General features: G+C 43.3%; 1 protein-coding gene across 1 annotated transcript in view; it reads left to right on the forward strand.

The window, feature by feature from the left end:
* SUCLG2 (succinate-CoA ligase GDP-forming subunit beta) overlaps positions 1 to 23,171 on the forward strand; it is a 190,418-nt gene that overhangs the window by 79,758 nt on the left and 87,489 nt on the right. The window contains exons 3-4 of the mRNA XM_033141256.1: positions 17,819 to 17,918; positions 18,006 to 18,096. Of these exons, the coding sequence (XP_032997147.1) occupies positions 17,819 to 17,918; positions 18,006 to 18,096 (191 nt within the window). The remainder of the gene's footprint in view (positions 1 to 17,818; positions 17,919 to 18,005; positions 18,097 to 23,171) is intronic.

Here is a 23,171-nt window from a genome sequence, read left to right on the forward strand (position 1 = left end):
CAAGCTTTGATGTGGGGAGTGGCGGCCACTCTATCAACATCTACATCTGCATTTCCCAAACTTGGGTTTCCAGCTGTTTTTGGACTGCAACTCCAATCTTCTCTGAATAGCAGGACCAGTGGCCAGTGATGATGTGAATTGTAGTCCAAAAAGGAGATGGAGACCCAAGTTTGGGAAACACTGATCTACACATTCAGAAGACCCAGTGAGGATCTCCCCCACATGGAGGATGTCTATGCATGTATATTGGTACACTCTTCCAATGTGCAACAGGTGAGTGGCATGGCTGCTCTTGTGTTGTAGGGTTGGAAGCTGGGCATGACCCTGCTCCCTTAGCAACAAGTGAGAGTTATTCATATGAACACCCTCTGGATAAGCACTGAAGTCCTGGTGCTACCAACCTAAAAAGGTAAAGGGACCCCTGACCATTAGGTCCAGTTGCGGACGACTCTGGGGTTGCGGTGTTCATCTCGCTTTATTGGCCGAGGGAGCCAGCGTACAGCTTCTGGGTCATGTGGCCAGCACCACAAAGCCACTTCTGGTGAACCAGAGCAGTTCACGGAAACGCCATTTACCTTCCCACCGGAGCGGTACCTATTTATCTACTTGCACTTTGATGTGCTTTCGAACTGCTAGGTTGGCAGGAGCAGGGACCAAGCAACGGGAGCTCACCCTGTTGCGGCGATTCGAACCACCGACCTTCTGATCGGCAAGCCCTAGGCTCTGTGGTTTAACCCACAGCGCCACCCCTGTCCCACTACCAACCTAGGTGGCTTTAAAAGATGATTAGACAAATTGATGGGGGAGAGGGCGATCAATGGCTGCTAGCCACAGTTGGAGGCAGCAGTGCTAATGAATACCAGTCAGAGGAAACCACAGGAGGGGAGAATCCTGCTTGCTAGTTTCCCACGGCTATCTGGTTGGCCACTGTGGGAACAGGATGATGGGACCAGATAGGCCAGTTGCCATGATCCAGCTGGCTCTTCCTATGTTCTTCCCATGTTTTTATGACCTTTTTCTCTGAATTGTGCCTAATGCCTTTGATCTTTTAAGTTCTCTTAGATCACCAGCTCACATTGTCAGAATCAGAGCAGCTGTTTATTTTATCAACTTCCGAAGTTGGCTGGCGGCACAAGTCAAAAAATAAATAAATGGGGAAAGGCAAGATTCCCTCTCTGCAAGATGACTGAAGTTATGACCACCAAAGTTTCATTTTCTCCATTGTCTGAAAACTATTTGTATTTTTCCCCCTTTACCATGTGAAGATTAGGAAATTAGTTTTAATTATTACTTATGAGGCACCATATGGCTACTCTATAATTTTGGCTTCCCATGGAGCTTTGTGTGCGTATGGAAAATGAAATTAATTAGGATTCACACTTTGAAATCTATTATTAACTTAATAAAGCTGGCAGCTTGTAGGGTGCCTTCGTACACTGTGTGATGTAATTGTTTATGATAACAAGCCACTATTTATAAAGCCGCATAGGAAATCTGACACACATGGGGAGTAAAGGTCAAGAAAGAGAGTCTACAAGGTAGATACCATTTCTATCCAAAGTAGTGCTTTGCAATTAACTGTGCACACATCACAAAAAACCCTTTCAGCAGCTTTGACTAAATTCATCAGTATTTCCTTTGAAGCTGAGGACTGAAAACACAGTGGTATGTAGTCTGCAAAGGCTGAGATGCTAGCCCATTAGGTCCTGTATATCAGCTTCCCCAACCTGGTGCCCTATAAAAGTTCTGGCCTACAACTCCCCATCATCCCAGACCACTGGCTACAATGGCTAGGGCTGATGGGAATCGTAGTCCAAAAGATCTGGAAGGCACCACAAGTAAGGAAGGCTGGTGTGCAGGGAGAATTGGGCTGGCTTCTCTCATGCAGTCTGCTTTGTGTTTCCCTCACTAGAATTCCCTTGAATAATCAATATGTGTTTAGCTTTATAAAGTTTATGAACTTTGCATTTAAGGCATAATTAAACTGGTCAAGTGATCTTGAGAAGGCACTCAGCGTAAACAAACATCAGGTTTGCCCTGCTCAATCAGACCAAGGTTTGTTTTCCTGTGATAGCATTCTTTCAACTACAGTCGTACCTTGGAAGTCGAAACGGAATCCATTCCAGAAGTCCGTTTGACTTCCAAAACGTTCAGAAACCAAATCACTGCTTCTAATTGGATGCAGGAAGCTCCTTCAGCCAATCAGAAGCTGCGGAAGCCCCGTTGGACGTTCGGGTTCCAAAAGAACGTTTGCAAACCTGAACAATCACTTCCGGGTTTGCAGTGTTCGGGAGCAAAAACATCCGAGTTCCAGGGCATTCGGGATCCAAGATATGACTGTATTTGGAAGTCAGTGGCCAACCAGTGAATTGCAGATACTTTGTGACCAACCGTGATGTGTGTGTGTGTGTGTGTGTGTGTGTATGTTTGATGCTGAAATATCACTCGGATGTAGTGGGCTTGTGTACAAGATCATTTGAAGTCTCTTATTGTTTTATGCTAAATGCTTACAAATATTTAAGCAGCTCTTATAACTGGAGTCCATAAGGTGTTCCTATCTCTCATCTTTATTTAGCATTCTGTAGCTGTGTGGTTCTAGAATAAATTCAACAACATATGAGTGTTTTAAGGCTGACATCTGTGCTATAAAAATGTGGCTTTTTATATAAAAAAAATACAAGATGTAGTATTGTTAAAGAGCTAGCAAGACTTCAGCATTCTTTTGGAATTAATACTTTGTTGATTATTTATTTTAATTTGTACGCTGCCTGCCATTGAATGTTATATATATATATATATATATATATATATATATATATATATATTTCTCTTCCTCCATTCCCTTGCACCTTGCAGAAAATTGTGAATGCATTACAGTGTCCCTTAGCTGACTCAAGCTGTGAGAATTCTTTTCTCGCGGTTGCTGATTTCCTTTGAGCAAGGGTTCTCCGTGGCACGTTTGTAAAGAACACTTACAATTTCAATTCTAAAGAATTCTGTGGAATTCAAATTATAATGCAATAAAATACAACACAAGACAACAAAGAAACAATAAACATATAACCAGAATCCATGCATCATCTAACAGTTGCTACTGCAGTCAGGAAAATATCATGAAGTGGTCTGCCTGGACCCTCAGCAATTGTGAAGTGTTCCATGGGGAGAAATACTTGGAGAGCCACTGCCTTAGAGCAAAGACTCCTTTGCTCAAATATGGAATAGACACATCTCAACCATCTATACTTCTAATACACAACAGCACAGCCAGTCTCAAACTAGTGCCCTCCAGATTTTTCGGACTACAATTCCCTTCAGTCCCAGTCAGGGCTGCCAAACGTTAGTATTTTCTCTTCAGTTTAATATGTCTGACAGGAACTTACAGAGATCCTTCCAGTTTGTACCTCTTTCCTACTCTGGGCAGTGATAATCACCCTCACATCCCCATCTCTGAAGACTTATGTGCTCTACCTCATGTTGATCCAGATTCCCCATCGGTTCGGCTTCTGCCTGTCCACCTCAGTGTCAAACAAGATATAGATGAGGTAATCTTTTGGTTTGCTAGTTTAATACGTCTGGCATGTAAGTGGAACTTGGCAGCTTGCTCAGACTGTTAGACTTGCTAGATGTTGAATTTATATTCCTTTTTTATATTGTGTCCTGCTTATCTCTCTTCCCATACCCTCAATCATTAGCTTCCTAAAATAAGCCCCTTATCATTTGGGATCCTGGAGATTGACTGGTAGTTTTCAACCACTACTGTTTATCTTCCACGAGTCACACTGCTCGGGAACATGTTCCAAGGTCTGTGCAAACACATTTGTGAGAGGATAGGCCAACTCTTGCAGACGGCTGCGACTGGAGAGAGTCTGATGGCAGGTTCCCAGTTCCTAAGATTGAAGGTTGTGGGGATCCCTTCTGCTCATTAGCTTAGGGGCTCATCAGCTATTGCTGGCATCCATCTGTCTTGGGAGGCAATGGAGGAGTGCGCCCTTGGTGGTGAAGTAAAACCATTGGAGAATTACAGCGCCGGCTATGGCTGTGGAGATCAATATGGGAGAGGCATGTTTTGCTGCAGCTGGGGCACATAAAGGCGTCTGGTTGAGCTGCTGCAGATGCACCAATGGTGTTTCTTCTCTTTGTGCTTCTTCCGGTGGTCATTCCTCCTCTGGTCACTGCTATGGATGCACGACCTGACTGTCTGTCTCCAGCACTGCAAGGGTTTATGTTGCAAGCCTCTCGTTTGCGGACATCTTAGGTGTCAATAATTTGCCTTTCCCCCCTTTTTCAGCCTAAAAATTTGGAGCTTCTAAGGAATAATTCAGAAGTTTAGTAATTATATGTTTAAAATAAAGGTGTGATACTTATTTACTTAGCAAAATGGATAGCATTACAAGAGATGGGATGTGTTTGTAGTAACAATTTTCAAATTGCACTTCATACAGGAGATTGGGGCAGCCATGATTGAATGGTCCTCCTTACAAGATGATTTCTCTGCACTTTGTGGGGTTGAGTTCAGGTGTAACAGAAAACCATGGCTTTTGCCAACCTCAGTTAAGAACTTACACCTTACTTGAGCTTCCTTGTGTAAAACAGGAAAGCCATAGTTTTGAGTTGTTTTCCTGGTTTTCCCCATCTGCTCAGCGCTTAGCATTGTCAGTTTGCTCCCATCTCTATGGTGAAGCAGCCTGTTGAGATGGAGCAGTTTTGTGTAACCATGGTTTGTCAGTGAAATCTGAACTCCAAAATAGCAGCAAAACATAGTTATCACAAACTGTAGTGTCAAACCAGTTTCAAACCGCAGCATCAGATTCCCAAACAGCACCAAATCAAACCACAATTTGTGGACTTAATCGATTTCAGACGCTAAAGCAAACCATGGTTTTGTTTTATGTTTGAACCCAGCTTGGATATAAAGGAGAAGAGTTCTAACCTAACCTTCTTCTTAACATTTCTAATGATCTATTTGCATGAAACTCTCCTTTTTAAAAAATAGAACTAGGCATTTAAGTTACAGGTAAACAATAATGAATACCTGTCATGTACCCATTATGTCCACCCGAATGCTCTCCTCAAAGCTGTCTTTTGTTTTAAAACAGTTTTTGGAGATGGGCTCAAAATTTGTATGTTGTGCTCAGTTTATTATTTGTTCTGGTGTATATTAAATTATAAAATGGTGCTGTCTGCTTCTGAGGAGACTTCATCTCTTTGCAGTAGTTAATATGTACCAGTTGCCTCAGGGCCATAATATCTCTCCCTCTCTCTCTCTCTCTCTCTCTCTCTCTCTCTCTCTCTCTCGTACTGTTTAATGCAGTCACTTTTCAGTGGTGAAGCGGGGGAGCTCAAAGCTGTGAGTGCTAGCAAATAAAAACTCTTGGCAGATTCCCCTCACACCCTTCAATAAACAGGGCAGTAAGACGCATTCAAAAATAAATACATGCCTCACTTTCCTTCTGCGGTGTTTCTGTATGTAATTAGTCTGCAGTTCCCCACCCCCTCTTTGTTTTGTTTTCCTCCTTTTGAATATAGCCCATGCATCTATAAGCAGTGGCATCTATCAGGAGTGTCCCTCTGCAGCTTGGGTGAACTGTGTTCCCTCGATTCTCGATGGCATTAGACATGAAAATAAGCTTTTGACCAGCAATTTCCAATTACTCAGCCTTCACTGCACAAAAAAGAAACATCATAACGAATTCCCGTCAGATTTCCACTCCCCCCCATCCCTTTCATTTTTATTTCTTTTATTTATTTTTTTGCTCTCCGTGTGTCTGTGTGTGAAATTTGCCCCTAAGCAGAAAGGTCAGCACAAGGACAGCGAGCCAATTTAGTTCTGTTTAGATCATCCAAAGAAGACTTGAATAGTACACAAATCTATTTGCACAGAGATGGGCTCCATCCTTCCTGTGTCTCATATTTGACTGCTCACATCTATCAAATGGATGCCAAGACTCTACAGGTGATTTTTTTTGGGGGGGGGGGGGTCGTCACCTGCCCTGTGTGAAAGAGCCAGGCAGGTGATGACAACATCTTTACTTGAACGTTGCCCTGTCTTCTACCTCCTCCTGTGTTGTTCATATAAGCAGATTTCTCTCTATAGAACATTTGTTTGTTGGATTCAATGTATTCTGTTGTAGTTTTTTTTCTCCTGCTGGTGGGGAAACTATCCAGGTTTGGAATTCAAGTCTGAAAACAGTGTAATCTCCTCCTCCTCCTCCTCCAAACTAACCCCCTCTATCCTTCTTTCCTGGCCCGTGCAATTTGGACTGTCCTCCAGAACACCTTCACAATGGCACCTCTCTTACTTTCAAATCCCTTCTCAGAACTCACATGCTCTTGTCCGAACCCCTGTCAAGGGGCTAGGGCCACGCAAGAGCCCCTGGGAGCATTTGGGGAGAGGTGAGGGCCTGGCACCCAGCTCTATTCTCTCCCCAAAACGTTTTCCTTTGTTGACTTTCGTAGGCTTGCAGATGTCAGTTCTGTTCCTACCTCTAGGTGGGAACAGATAGTCGCGAACCAGTGCCTAAGCAACCACTCACATTCTGTAATCAATAAAGTTGTGGCCAAAAAATTATGCCAAAAACCTTAAATAATAATTCTGTGTGAATTGTGTTTTATTTGAGGGTGGCTTGGGGCCCTTGACTCACAAAGTGCACCTGCCCCAATCTATTGGTGTGTGTTGATTTATTACATAGCAGTAGCTTTTGCAATGTGGTCTATTCTGCTCGCTTGGACTATGATGAGAGGCTTCTGGCCACCGGAGCTCCCAAGCTTGTCTGCCATGGGTAAGAAGTTCCCATTGCAATCCAATGCATGTCTCCTCGGAAGCTAACCCCATTGTCATCCATGGGACTTGGTGTGTGTTGGATTATAGCCTCAGTTATGCTTTGCCATTCCCACAGTAGGGCCCAAGTGCTCTCTCAGGCATATGCTTTCTTAAGGAAAACTTATTTTTATTTTAAAAATAAAAGAGAGAGAGAAAAGAATGTATATTCACAAAGCTATTCTAATTCTTCATTTTCTGGAGTTGGAGATAAATAAAAATTCCCACCGTGAATTCCGCAGTTCAGCCATGCATAAAGAAGCAGGCTAAAAAGTAAAGGTTCCCTCTCCCCCTCCCACCTCCCAGCTCTGTTCTGCCATCATTACAAAAAGAAGAAAGAAATCAGTCCAGGAGCACAGGTGTGCATATTGTTGCTGCTAGGGGCAAGAGCTGTGTATTTCGTTCTTAATGACTACTTGATTTCAACACTGCCTACTTCATGATGCATAAAGAAGTTATCCTCCAAGCTGCATGATAATAAATGCTATTATGAATCTGAAGACACAGCTGAGCAATCTTTTGCTGCTAACGTTTACCTGCATTAATAATAATAATAATTTTTAAAAAAAAAAAAACGAAGGAAGGAAGGCGGGGAATACCTCCTGTGTGACTTCCCTTTGTCTGCTCATGTAGCTGTTATGGGTAGACATAGGGGACTGGCTTACACGTTTTCTCAAGCATGATTGCTGTGCTGAATTGGGCCCACCATAGCCTCCAATGGTGGCTGATCATAGCACCTTAACCTGTTTATCACATCTCTTGCCGGAACCTAAATGCTTTATGTGCAGGTGAGTTTCAATGCGACAAGGATATTATGGTGACCACCATTAAAATTAGTTTAGTAGCAGTACTGTGGTTGAGAGCCAGTGTGGTGTAGTGGTTAAGAGCGGTAGACTCGTAATCTGGGGAACCGGGTTCGTGTCTCCACTCCTCCACATGCAGCTGCTGGGTGACCTTGGGCTAGTCACACTTCTTTGAAGTCTCTCAGCCCCACTCACCTCACAGAGTGTTTGTGGTGGGGGAGGAAGGGAAAGGAGAATGTTAGCCGCTTTGAAACTCCTTCGGGTAGTGAAAAGCGAGATATCAAATCCAAACTCTTCTTCTTCTTCTTCTTCTGAGCAGGCATAGCTAAGGTTGGAGGCAAAGGGTGGCATTCAGCTAATGTCTCTCATTAGTGCAAGGATTTCTGCTTCTGCAACAGGACTTTCTTCCCCCTGCACATACCCTATGTCCACCCCACACCTGCTCTGGAAGGTTGGGAGAATCCCAAGAACATATTTTGGGGGGGAGGGAGGGAAAAAGCTCTTGCATTGATGGGAATCTGTACCCCAATCACTGGAGTTTGGCTTGACACAAATGAGTATTATCCCAAACCACAAAACAACAAGACCGAAAGAGGGGCCTCCCGCAAATATCTTAATACCTGGGGAGGTTTTTCAGGTAGCAATCTCATATAGCTTGGACCTAAGGCATGTATGACATTATAGGCCACAACTAGCACTTTGAATTGTGCCTGGAAACAGATCAGCAGCCTGTAGAGCTGTTCTAATAAGGGAGTTGTATGCTCCCGATAACCAGCTCCAGTCAACAATCTGGCTACAGCTCTTTGAGCCTGCTAAAGTTTCTGCAGGACCATCTTACCCATAGGTGCTAGGAGTGTGGAACACCTGGGCACCGGGCTGACAGGGGCACCAGGCCGAGAGTCTGGGCCCCAAGAGTTGAATCCAGGGAAGAGCACACCCGTCAGTGGGCTCTTCTGCTGCGGGCGGCTCTGCGCCGCGAGTTTGGGGGCAGCCGAGCCAGCGAGACGCTGAGGCGGCTGGCCAGCTCTGCCCTCCTGCGCGCCTGGGACTGGGCAACTGGGGGGGGGGTAACGGGTGGATCTTTGCACCCTAGCGCCGCATATGCTTAAGACAGCCCTGAGTTTCTGAGCACTTTTCAAAGGTAGCCCCATGTAAAACACATTACAGTAATACAAATGGGATTTAACTAAGGCATGTATCACTGTTGCTAAATCAGACATCTCAAGGAGCAGATGCAGTGGTGCACTAGCTTTAACTGTGCAAATGTCCTCCTGGCCACCACAGAAACCATGGCCATCACCATGCTCAGGTCTGAGTCCAGGAGTACATGTGTCTTCAGGGTTCGTGTTATCCCATCCAGTGCAGGCTGAATCTTGATTCCCCGTTTTGCCTTTTGACTGACCGAGAGCACATCTGACTTGTCTGGATTAAGTTTCAGTTTGTTCACCCTCTTCCAGTCTGTTACTGAGAATGGACACTGGTTTAGAACTAAAACAGTGTCCTTGGATTTAGGTGGAAAGGAGAAATAGAGCTGGGTGTCATCAGCATGCTGGTGAACCAAACCCCAACCCTCTGGACGACCTCTCCAAGGAGTTGCATTTAAATGTTAAATAGCATAGGGGAACCTTGAGGGACCCCGCAGGCCAATGGCCAAGCATCAAACAGGGTCCCCCAGGACCACCTTCTGTGTTAACTGCTCCAAGAAGGAACAGAACCACTTTAAAACAATGCTATCCCAGCAAGTTGGCCTGGAGGATACCCTGGTTGATGGTATCAAAAGCCTCTGAGAGGTCCAGCTGAATGAACAGGGACACACTCCTGCTGCCTACTTCATTGGCACTCATGCACCAAGGCAACCAAAGCCATCTCTGTCCCATAACTTGGCATGAAACCAGATTGAAATGGATCTAGAGAATCAGTCTCCTCCAGAAACCACTGGAGCTGAGATGCCACCACACTCTCCAGTACCTTGCCCCAAAATGAGATATTGGTACAGTATCTTCAGTATTCACCAGCACAGCTGCTGAGCCCCTCTCTGCAAGATGGCAGTGTGAACCTTCTGGTAAGGTTTGCCTTATTACTGTGTTCCTTACATCATTGGTACCACATCCATGACAGTTGAACTTATTCAGGAAAGCATTAGTACTGTTAGAGTACTTCTTCTTCTTCTTCTTCTTCTTCTTCTTCTTCTTCTTCTTCTTCTTCTTCTTCATTTGTACCCCAACCATCTGACTGGGTTGCCCCAATCACCCTGGGCAGCTTCCAACATATATGAAAACATAATAAAACATTACATATTAAAACGGCTTTCCTATACAGGGCTGCCTTCAGACATCTTCTAAAGGTTATATAGTTACTCATCTCCTTGGCATCTGATGGGAAGGCGTTTCACAGGGTGGGTGCCACTTACATATACCTTTGTACATATCCTCTTTGGTTTCACCCACAGCTATTACTAATACAAGGTTGTGACATCATATCCTACTGGGGCCAGGCTTGCTGGAGCTGTTGGAATTATAGGTCAGGGCACCAGCTTACAGAAGGCTTTTATATACCAGACAACTAATTAAGCACATTCCTGTGCTAGACTCCATGACCCCAGAAGGTTGCCATACACACGTAGCTTTTTGCCACATAGAAGAGGTACTTAGCGGCAGTCAAGGTACACCATAGTTGAGTTTATCTAGCTTCCCCCTCCTCAGTTTTTAATATTAGTGAAGTGTGTAATAACAGATATGAAAACAATTAATAACATCAGCTGATGGGATCAAGAGACTGGGTAATTTATCATTATAGATTTTAATGAGGCCTACAACATTTTAAAGAGTTTGGAGTTATAAAAAAGAAGAAGATGATTTATCTGTCTTCAGTTCTGAAACGAGGGAGGGGAGAATGTATGGGGCAGGATCTGGAAACCTGCGTGGAAAGGCCTGGCTGCATCTGTGGGGGATGAAACGTAAGTGGGAATTGCTTAGAATGTGGGTGGCATCGATTTAAAAATAAAAAAACCATGCAAGTTGCTACGTAGGCATTTAACATAAATATGACACTGCCGATTTCTGCTTGTGTGGGTGGGAGGCTAATCTCTGTCTTATAGAGAAACTTCAATTTCACACCTCAGTTTCATTTATTCACTTGTTATTTGTGGGAGTGCTATCTTTATAAAAAAGCAGAGGCTGCTTTTGCATGCAGCTGTCTTGGCCACCATTCTGGATCTTCTTCATTGGAAGGGGAGCAGGGGAGAGGAAAAGAGTTGTCACTTCCTCTCGGAATATTATCGGTGCTGCAATCTCTCTGTGACTTGAAGGGTCATCAGCTCCCAGGTTAGGTTGCCATCCTTTATTCTGGCTCCAGTCCCCTGCCTATAACAGCAGAGGAGGTTTTTCTTCTGCATAGAGGCTTGGATCTCTATGCCAGAAAAAAAAGTTCACCTGCTAGATTTCTGTGCTAGGAATATAGCCCATATAAATAAAGGGCCCAGGAGTATAAAGGGGCCTTTGTTTGTTTTTTTTAAAAAAATACATTTATATCCTGCCTTCTCCTAAGCAGCTCAAAAGTGACATACAGTCGTACCTTGGATCTTGAACGGCTTAGTTGCCAAACGTTTCGGTTTCCAAACGATCGAAAACCAGAAGTGAGTGTTCTGGTTTTCAATATTTTTTTTGGAAGCCAAATATCTGGTGCTGCTTCCGATTGGCTGCAGGAGCTTCCTGCAGCCAATCAGAAGCCGCACTTTGGTTTCCAAACGTTTTGGAAGTCAAACGTCTTCCAGAACAGATTTCGTTCAACTTCCAAGGTACGACTGTACTTGGTTCCTCCTACCCTGTCCTCGTTTTTTCCTCCCAATAATCCTGTGATGTAGGTTAGGCGGAGAAGCTGTGCCTGGCCTACAGTCACCCAGTGAGCTTCACGACTGAATGGAGATTTGAACCTGGTTCTCCTGTGCCCTAGTCTAATGCTTTAAACCACAGTACCACACTGGCTCAACAAAAAGAATAGGGTTTTTAACCACAAGTAGCAGTGAGGCACCCATAATCACAAGACTCGCTGAATTCAGGTTGCATGATAACATAGGTTATCACAGGAATGAGTGTTGGGGGAACTTTACAGAGCATGGGCTGCTTTTGCAGCCCTAAAAATAAGATGGAACAGGCGTGGAGCAGGAAGTGAGGGGCGTGTTCATTGGAAGAAACTTATAGGTGTCAAATGATGAGCCTGGCAACCCATAGAAGACACAGACTAGAGAAGATAATTAATCGTTAGCTCTGAAGTCAAATGAGCAAGTCGAGCCCTACAGCCAAGCCTGGAGATGGCTGGAGGGCAGGTATTCATAGAACAAGTAGGGGCTTTGACCACTGATTTTGTTGTGCATTATAATCTGGTAACATCCAGGCAGGATTTGTGTAATTGCGTATATGTGGACATACTTCTGAAGCATCTGGTGACAACCAGATGTTAACTGGAGTGGACCACCACAAACATATTCTGCTTGTTGCCAGTTAGTTTGTGGGCCAATTCAGTATGTTGGTTTTGACCTTTAGAAGTGTTGAGGTTACTTGTGTCACCTTGATGATAATGCCCAAATTATGGAGGACCCAGTACTTGATCTTTTAGTTTTAGACAAAGGTTTGTCTTACACACTTGAGCTTTTAATGGAAGCCAGTGACCTTTTAATAATATTGCTATCTATTATTATTATTATTATTATTATTATTATTATTATTATTAACCAGCTACTTGTTTGCCCTCTTCCTCTTTTAAAAAATGTTGTTCAGTTTTGTTAGCTACCGTATGGTCTGTACAAAAGGGGGAATTTTGTTGTTCAGTCGTTCAGTCGTGTCCGACTCTTCGTGACCCCATGGACCAGAGCACGCAGACACCCCTATCCTCCACTGCCTCCCGCAGTTTGGCCAAACTCATGCCAGTCACTTCGAGAACAATGTCCAACCATCTCATCCTCTGTTGTCCCCTTCTCCTTGTCCCATCCATCTTTCCCAACATCAGGGTCTTTTCCAGGGAGTCTTCTCATGAGGTTGCCAAAGTACTGGAGTCTCAACTTCAGGATCTGTCCTTCCAGTGAGCACTCAGGGCTGATTTCTTTAAGGATGGATAAGTTTGATCTTCTTGCAGTCCATGGGACTCTCAAGAGTCTCCTCCAGCACCATAATTCAAAAGCATCAATTGTTCGATGATAGTCTTCTTTATGGTCCAGCTCTCCCTTCCATACATCACTACTGGGAAAACCATTTATGTGTAGAGAGCAAAATATTTTTGTTACTATTCTTGCAGCAGACTGTAAACTCCCATAAGTGTGAATGGAATATTAGAACAATGTGTAGGTAGGTAAAATTAGCAATCCCACATCAAAACCTCAGTCACTGTTCTCACCCAACCATACTGTTTCGTGATCAGGAATCCAGCAGTTAAATAGACACAGCAGTGGGCTGAAAACAAGCTGCTCGTTTCTGCTCCAGGCGTTTCCAGTGGACCAGAGCAATCATAGTTGCTAAAGTAGGTCCAATTTTTATTGATTCACAATAAGCTTTCATTATAGTATGGAGTCCTGTTGCAATTTCAAGGTGCAGCACTTCAATTTGTATTCACAACACTAAAACGCAAGGAGATGTATTGTAAAATCTAATACCAAAGGTTTTGTCCCTTGAAAGAATTGCTCTGTATAGATTTAATTCATTTGCTGCGACAGGTCGGCCCAGACTGAGTACAAGTCTTTGGAATTGGACACAATCCTCCAAACAAGCACTGCTTTCATCTAGTTGCCATTGAAATGAACTAGAGCTAGGAAAGCGAGTGAGTTTAGAATGATGGCACCCAAGGCTAAATTTCTCTCAAACCTTTAGCTCGTGGGCTGAGTTAGGGTGTAGCACAGGGTAGACAGACAAATACAGACCAGCCCTTTGCACAGAGACAGGAAGGAGCCTGGCCTACTGTAAGAATGAGGCGCAGATCAGATCTCTCGTTGTCAAGGCTGAATTAGACAACAGGCAAACGTACTTTCAAAGGAGGCATAACAAACATTGTGCATTATGTTCTGTGACACAAGTGCTCTGCTTTCACTGCAAACCTGGAAGACTGAACTCTCTGTTTGGGGGACAGTTCCTTGGCTGCAGTGCCAGCCTGCCTTAGTGTTGTTCAGCCGGCTGACCCCCAAAGGGCCATTTCTTATCTCTCAAACTCCACAAGGGCCCTTTTCCTTAAGCCCCTGCTCCCAGTACCCGTCTCGTTCTCACTGTGCAATTCCTTCTCGTCTTTGTTTGCTGCTTCAGGACTCACCGCCTGCCTGCTGTGGCCCTTGCAATGTTTGCAGCCCACTTTGGGTCCTACAACCTAGAGTCCGGCCCTTGCCGAGGACCAACAGCTAGTTGTGCAGCTGTTTAGACAGTAGCTGCCGTTGAGCATCCATACCTGAAAGAGCATTTTTCTCCTCACAGCAGCCAAAGATCTTTCTCCCTGCACATGAATATTAAGAAACAAAATAGAATTTTTTTTCCAGTAGCACTTTAGAGACCAACTGAGTTTGTTCTTGGTATGAGCTTTCGTGTGCATGCACACTTCTTCAACCTGTAGGGTTTTCCCAACCCTGTAGAATTTTTTTTTACAGGGCATAATTGGCCAGCATTCTTTTCAATTCACTGGAGATTCACATATATATGTGGTTAGCCAATCATCCTGTTGTAATAATATAATATAAATTCTCAGGAACGTTTTTCCATGGCTAATAATGCATTTTTAAGATTTGCTGGTACAATACTTAATGACTGAATTGGTTACAAAAGCAATGCACTTCTAACAAGCGTTTGACTTATCTTACTAATTTGTTGTTGTTGTTGTTTTTTACTTTGGAGCTCTACAAACACACTAATGTGTTTCACAGTAAGTCTTATCAGCCAGAAGACGGGACTAGCAATTGATTGAGAGGCCTTAATTGCAAAGTGAAGGAGCGTTGAGAACGCTACAATATATTGCACTGTAGCACACCCCCTGGTTGTAAATATCGATATGACATTAGTTGTACCAGCCACTTTCTAAAATTACATAAAATCAGGGCTTTTTTTCCAACTGGAGCTCACCGGAATTCAGTTTCCGGGATTTCTCAGGCCGGCACCATTGCCATTGTAAGAAAACAAGGGAGGCATTCAATTGTGAATTCCAGCACCTGATTTTTTATTTTATTTTAAAAAATAGCAATATAGTATAGGGATTTTCCCCACTTTCTCACACAGAGACATACATATACATGCAGGGAATAAGAGAGACATCTAGTATGTAGTTAGAAAAAGATTTCTCTCTCTTGGAATTATTTGCAGATTTATTGCAGCTGAATGATAGACGTTAACTGAAGAGATCCATTTTAATGTCGTTTCCTGAATATGGGCTCATTTCATTTCCATACAAAGCCTGTTAGAAGCTGTGCCTTTCTTTTGTGCATCATCCTGCGAGGACAGTCGAACCATGTATATATTTCGGATACAATTAAATTTCCTGTGCGAGGTACTCTTTCCTAACGCAATCTGGGAATTCAGGCAGGAGACAACACGAAAAGCACAACGGCAAATAGGAATTGGTTGTGGTGCGCTTTGCGAGAGTCGGGTCTTTAAATAAAATGGAAACGGCGACACTGGAGAAGCGAATCAGCTTGGTAAATACTAAACCATCAGGCCTAGTTACTGTAAAATAAGATTTGGCTGGTTTACTTCATTTTCCAGAGCTTGGGCAAATAACTGTGGAATTAAATTACTCCGTGTCACTTTCCCCTAGGGTGTCAGGAACCTGTTTGTAAAGTGTTCCGCTAAGTCGCTGTATTGATTAGTACTTGAGGTCTAACCTTTCCATAGTTATGCTTACTTTCCTTATACACTTATTTATGGCTTTCGTACTTGTTGCCATGAAAGTTCTTTGACTGCTTTGATGCTCTTTTGGCAGGTTCACTGAAGTTTGTTTGTTTGTTTTAACCACCTCTTTCATCCCGCCTTACCCTGCTATCTCAGTCTGCCTTCTCTCCTTATTTGTTGTTGCCAAGTAAAAAGTAATCAGTATGCAGGCTATGAATGCAACTGACTTGGCCTGAAGAGCCTGTGGCACAAAGGGTAATGATCGCAGTCATAATTGACAGCACTTATCATGGTGCATACAAGGCTTTCATTGTCGGGATGGTTAGCGACTCAAAGTAATCTAATTAAATGCTCGTAGCGTCTATTAACAATGCCAAAATAGATGTTTTATCACAGCGGACAGAGCAATTTCTGGCTTTTGCTATCGCCAGTTGGAAAGTGGCTGATTTTTTAAAATTCATCTTAATAATTTGTATGCTTAGACAACACAGATATAAAACTGGATTCGTTTTTTATTTTATTTTTTGGTTGCATTTAAATTTCCTTGTTATCTGCCTTTTGGGTGGCATGAATTATAGAAAAGCTGGGGATGGGGAAAGCTGGGGGTGGGGGGTATTGGAATGCACGGCAAATCATCAAGGGGAAGGATTTAAGGTTCAAAGTGATACGTGTCAAAAATAAGTGCTTGGGAAGCAGATATTTTCTAGTGCACGCCTCCTACAAGCTGTGTGGAGAGGAGAATGTAATTTCTTTTTCTGGCTTAAATTTTATGCTTTTATAATAGGAAAACACACACACACACACACACAATTTAATTCATCAGTCCCGTTGCAAGCTCTACCTGTGTATGCATAGATCTCCTAGGATTCTCAGTAACAAGCCAGATATGATGCAGGAGTGCCGAATCTTAGATCTCCCACTTCTTTTGTAGTAGCAGCTTGGGTGGGGTGGGGTGGGGGTGTTAGTGGGAATCTCTGTTTGGATGGAGTCACACAATTTGGAGGCACTCCAATATCCAGTTTTGTTGCTGATTTGTAGACTGGTTGCTCCTTCTGAGTTAGGGTTGCTTGGCCACAATGATTCATGCTCATGCAACTTCAGGATTGGACTACTGTCATGTGCTTTGTGTGGGGCTAACTAGTGAACCCATATTCACCTATTTTGTAGGAGCTGCACCTGCTTCCCATTCGCTACTAGGCCCAATACGAATGTTAGTGTACAAACCCATACTATGCAAAGCAAGTCCACCACTATAAACAGAACCTCCCTCTCTCGTCTCTGCCCTAGGACTCTGTGTTCTGTCAGGGAGGCTCTCCCCTTGGTCCATTGATGGGCAAGACCCAATATCACCGGGGGAGGGCCTTTTCCACGACAGTTTCTTAATTTGGAACTCCATCCCTTTGGAAATACAACGTTCTCCTCACTGAGGGTATTTAAAAGTCAATTGAAAACACATTTCAGACAGGCATTTGAGTGAGGGCTGTAACTCAGATGAGCTTGTTTAAAACCACTGTACTGTTTTAATTATTGAATTATTGAACTGATGCTCTTATTTTATGTTATTTTATTGGTTGCGTGCGCTACCCTGCTAAACTTTGGATGAAGGACAGTCTAGGAAAAAGGCAAAAACAAATTTTAATTTTTTTATTTATTTATTAAAAATCATTGACCACTTACCAGGCAAAATGCCTTTCGGAGTGGTGCACAACAGACTCAGACAATAAATTTGTTCACAAAATGCATTCATATTAAAATCCTTCAAACCATTAAGCAGCCTGTCTATAAAATCACCATCGGTTAGTAGAACAAGGACAGCAGCAAAATGTAAAGAGCAAGGGAAACAAATAGCTGGGTAGAAGAGTACATTGTATTATGTTACAATTTGTATGTCACTTTTTGACCAAAATGGCCCCATAGCAGTGAACAACCCAAAAGAGAAATACAATAAAAATACAGCAAATCAAAGAAACATAAAATAGCAAAGTCACCTAACACCCACCTATCACACTGAATATACATTTGTACATTGAATGGATATACATTTGTACATTGAATGAATATATATTCATTCTCTCCCTACTGACACAGCTTCCAAGCATTGTACTTAGAAGCCAGGTTAACTCATATCTCCACCCCCTTTCCCGGTCTGCTCCCATTTCTCATCTAGGTGTGTGCCCATCCACAAACAGTTTCTCAGGAGACGTGTCCTCGCCCTCATTGCAGTCTGATGGAGTGATCAGTAGTGACCCAAAGAGGACATTTCTCTTTGGGGCTGTCCCAGTGGTGGCAGGTCACACAACAACATGGTTTGGATTGCACAACAACATGTCTTGCGTTTTGTTTCACAGATGCTACAGAAATTGTGTTGAAGGCTCAAATCTTGGCCGGAGGAAGAGGAAAAGGTGTTTTCAGCAGCGGGCTGAAAGGAGGCGTGCATCTAACCAAGGAGTAAGTTGGGAAATTACAGCAATATTATGATTTTTTAAAGCCGTCCATCTTAATGTAGATTTTTGCCTTCCTCTCTCCCTTTTCTAGTCCTAAAGTGGTAGGGGAGCTTGCTGAACAGATGATTGGATACAATCTCACCACGAAGCAAACTCCGAAGGGTGGTGTCAAAGTTCAGAAGGTAAGAGAGTCCCCCACCTGCAAATCATAATAAATGTTGTCAGGTGTAGCTTGAAGCTAGTGGGTGCATTGCAATAAGTCTTGTGCTGAGTGAGGCAATCGGTCCATCTGCCTCAGTACTGTTGACACTGACCAGCATCGGTCCTCCAGGGTCTCAGACAGGCCTTTCTCAGCCCTAGATCGAGAATCTGGGAATATGAAACAGTTGCCCATCCTTTTCGCAGGAAATCTAGCTGTGATGGGTGCAGGGCTGGTATGGACTTGATATGGTGGGATTATCAGGAAGAGGGCTTGAGATTGTGAAGGCAGGCTTGGCAAATAGAAGTTAATAACAAGCAGTGATCTAGCAGAAAAAGCAGGAACTAGATTATGCCCAATGAATGCTAAATGCGATAAGCGGATAATAATAAAGCATTCTTGACTTAAAATGTTTATCCCAGCCGGCAGTTAACTGCTCCATTTTATGTGCAGAAGTCTCATTGATTTCACTGGATCTGTAATAATTGTGCGCAGGATCGTTGCCAGAATGTTTTAGGTGTATGAAAATGACGCCCATCTTTCCTAAATGCATGTGCTCTAAAAAGGGCCCATATCTCTCCAGTTACTGCTTAAAAACTGGCCTTTGGTACACCGACAGGAAAATGTTTCTCTTTCACTTGCAATTGAAATATCGCACATCCATTATTAGATGGTTAGGCTTGAAAAGCAGGCTTTCTGCTTTTCTTCTGAAATCAATATGAAATGAAAGCCTTGTATGTTTAGAACAGATTATTCAAATGAATGTGCACTGAAGTGCCCTTTTGATGTTCTCCCAACCGCGTGGAAGCTGCTTATCTGTCAAGAGCTCCTGCGCAGCTGAAAAAAAATGTTTAAGTGACCCAACTGTGTGGGCAGTTTTTATTAATGACTAGTGTGGGTGAGTGAAAGGGATGGAGAAGCATGTTGATGGAATTTGCAGATGACATTAAGGTAGGAGGCAGTGTCAAGTAATTTGGGAACAAACGCTGAATATTTTTGCAATGAGATGAGACCAAATCAGCTGGGGGGGGGAATGGCGAGGGGGAAAGATAATGGTATTTATTGGTGGATCACAAGATGACTATGAGCCATCACAAGATGGCTGTTGAAAAGGAGGTTTTTAAAGTGTCCCAATGGACTAGACAATATTGACTAGACAGGACTCAAAGGCCAAAAATTGTTAGAGAAGATTTGTTTTAATGACAACCTCAGAAGGCAAGTGAACACACTGCAACTTAGAAAAAACAGAACGTATTCTTATTCACACTGGTGTATTGTCTGAGCTTGGCTTGTCAACATTTCTGCCCTCAATACAGGCTGTCAGGCCTATTTCTGTCATGGGACAGTTCTTTTCCCCTTTCCATTCCACAGCTTGTGGGATGATCACCAACATCAAGCATGTAGATTTGCTCCAAAGCTGTGCTCGTTAACAACTATAAGCCATCAAAGTGGTACCGTTTCAAAGAGGGCAAATTCAGTCCATTGAATGGCATAGAAGGGTGTTTCTGTCCTGCTGACACATCTGAATTTTGTGTCTAATTTCTCAACCATACTTGAAGAAAGATGAATACAAACTGGAACATTAAAAGTGAATTGCTGCTAAAATGATTTGGTCTGTCGCTGTAAAAAAACCATTTGCTCAGACTAAAATGATCATAAATATGAGGAGCAGAGGTTACAAGTCTGTTGCGGACACCTCATGGAACTTGGCAATAGATTAAACTCATTGCTCCGAGTCAGATAATTGCAAGTTCTTCGGCTCTCATACAAGTAGATCTCTGCTTTCCTTCATTGGAATGGCCATTTCACTACAGAAAGAAAGAATCAGAGCAACTACTTTGACCTGTTATCAAAAGACACGGAGCACGATCTATTTCCCATTTGAAGTCCATTTTGCGTACTCCCTAGTCATTGCAAACACATGTGGATTCATCCACAACAAACAGCTTCCATTCTTTCATCTCACCTTCCTAGCTTTCCTTGAAGCATACAAGGACAGAAGCATGTCATGGTTGTTTGTTTACTTATTGCATTTAGATGCTACTTTCATCTTCCAAGGAGCTCAAGGTGGTACACAGGGTTCTCCTCCCCCCTTTCATCCTCATGAAAACCCCATGAGGTAGGTTAGCTCAAGAGATGGTGACTGGGCCAAGGTCACCCAGTAAGCTTCATGACTGAGCAGGGATTCGAACTCCGGTCTCCCAGGTCATAATCCAGTCCTCTAACCATTATGCCACACCAGCTGCCATGTGCTAAATGGCACACAGTCTCCTGTGTTAACCCCCTGTAGTCCGTGAATTGTGTGTGTGTGTGTGTGTGTGTGTGTGTGTGTGTGTGTTGTGTTTGGGACCATTGTCCCCCCACTGCAGTAATTATTTTAAAATGTTAGACATATTTGGCAGATGTCAAACACTATAAAAAAGCCAATGCAATTCTGGGCTGCATCAATAGGAGTATAGCGTCTAGATCAAGGGAGGTAATAGTACCACTATATTCTGCTCTGGTCAGACCTCACCTGGAATACTATGTCCAGTTCTGGGCACCACAGTTCAAGTAGGATACTGACAAGCTGGAACGTGTCCAGAGGAGGGCAACCAAAATGGTCAAAGGCCTGGAAACGATGCCTTATGAGGAACGGCTTAGGGAGCTGGGTATGTTTAGCCTGGAGAAGAGAAGGTTAAGGGGTTATATGACAGCCATGTTCAAATATATAAAAGGATGTCATATAGAGGAGGGTGAAAGGTTGTTTTCTGCAGCTCCAGAGAAGCTGACACGGGGCAATGGATTCAAACTACAAGAAAGAAGATTCCACCTAAACATTAGGAAGAACTTCCTGACAGTGAGAGCTGTTCGGCAGTGGAATTTGCTACCAAGGAGTGTGGTGGAGTCTCCTTCTTTGAAGGTCTTTAAGCAGAGGCTTGACAGCCATCTGTCAGGAATGCTTTGATGGTGTTTCCTGCTTAGCAGGGGGTTGGACTGGATGGCCCTTGTGGTCTCTTCCAACTCTATGATTCTATGATTCTACTGTGTAGCGAGGATTGTGAAATATTGGAATTACTTCCTCTCCACCTCTATTGCCGCTTGTGTTTTATACCCACCCCATCCCTGCTCCCAGAAGCCTGGGGATGTGATCCTGCAAGTGGTAGTAAGAACCACAAATGCAGAATTCTCAGCAACCCAATGAAACTACAGTTCTGAGGCTTGCTGGGAGGGAGGAACTAGGAACATTGTGGTTTATGTCCTGAGTACAGATGATGTCCTTATCAACAAATGAGCTTTAGAAGGTAAAGACTTTCCTTTCCCTGAAGTAATGCTTAATATGTTGGTGCAAGATCAATCTGTCTTAAATAAACAGCACTCCCCTCGGCTCCTTCAGAAGTTGGCAGCTATTTTATAGGTTTACATAAAATTCTCTTACGGCCTCATGGCATTTGGAGAACCTGGTTATCTGCAAAGACAGTTTCCGTTTATCACAACTCACTACCTGTCCCTTTTCTCCGAGCAATAAGGGAATTAACTTTATTAAAGTTTGAATTAAAGATCTGGGTGATTATTTAAAAAAAAAAGACTTCAATGTCATGGTAGATCCTTGGAAGATATTACACAACCTCTCAGTAATGGGTTCTAAATACAGGATTCCATTCATTCATTTAAATTCATAGCGGTCCTCATCTTGAAGGCTTGGAGCAGAAATAATAATAGTGCAAGGTAAAAGAGCATTCACAAAAGCCAGTCTACACGGATATATCTTGTAGAGCTCCTGAAAGATGCTAAGATTTCTAAGAGGTGGAAGTGCCGTCAACGTGGGGCAGCCACTAAAAATGCATTTTCATGCCCTCTTTATTCCTTAATCTAGGGTATATATTGAGTCGAAGGCTGTTTGACTTTCAAAAGCAACTGAGGGGAAGGGATATGTTGGCATTTAGATTAGAATGCTGAGTTTCCACCTCTTCTCAAAGCATTAGGAGAATAACATAAGGCATTACAGTGGTACCTTGGTTCTCAAACTTAATCCATTCTGGGAGTCCGTTTGACTCCTGAAACCGTTCGAAAACCAAGGCGTGGCTTCCTATTGGCTGCAGGAGCTTCCTGCAGTCAGTCGGAAGCCCTGGAAGCTACGTCAGACGTTCGGCTTCTGAAAAACATTCGCAAACCGGAACACTTACTTCTGAGTTTGCGGTGTTCGGGAGCCGATTTGTTCGACAACTAAGCCATTCAGGGACCTTTGATATGGATCAGATCAAAGGCCTCTGAAGTCCAGATTCCTGTTTTCCACCCTGGCCAACTAGATACCTCTAGGAAGCCCATGAGCAGGGCCTGTCTATGTGCAACCGCAGAGTAAGAGGGACCAGTACAGAAATGCTGGTTATGAGCTGGCTGAACATTGCATGCCACAGGCCAGTTATATCCAAACAGCATAGTGTGGTGAAGCAGACCACCGCAAGCCTGTATAAGAGCCTAAGAAGATCTCTTCTGGATCAGGCCAATTGCCCATCTTGCCCACCATCCTCTTCTCACAGTGACCAACCAGTTGCTTATGGGAAGCCCCAAAGAAGGAACTGAGTGCAACAACATTCTCTTCACATGTGATTTCTAGTAACTAGCATTCAGAGGCATACTGAAGTAGAACAGAGCCATCATAAGTGGTCACTTACTGATAACACAGCAGAGGAGGGTTGCAAGGGACAAATGGATATATGCAGTGTGGGAACGTTTATATAATTTAGCAGAGTTTAAACGATCCCCTGTTTGGGTTTATGCAGCGACAAGCAGGTTGCTAACTCATTTGAGTCCTATCAATAACTATACCTTCCTGGTTGATAATCCCTTTCTGTCCCTCTTAAAGAAAACACACATGAATCTGAATCATATTAACATAAACTATTTTACTATCAGATTCATTCAGGTTTACAGAGTTGTTCCTGAAGGCAGGCTTAGGTTACATAACAGCTAAACTATATACTAGATAGCAGTGAGTCATGAGAAGACTGCATCTGAGCAGGTACCAGTTAGCACTCCTTGCAGCAACCGAACAACCAACCAACTGACAAAACTGCC

The sequence above is a fragment of the Lacerta agilis genome, chromosome 2, assembly GCF_009819535.1.
Source record: "Lacerta agilis isolate rLacAgi1 chromosome 2, rLacAgi1.pri, whole genome shotgun sequence".
NCBI lineage: Eukaryota > Metazoa > Chordata > Lepidosauria > Squamata > Lacertidae > Lacerta > Lacerta agilis.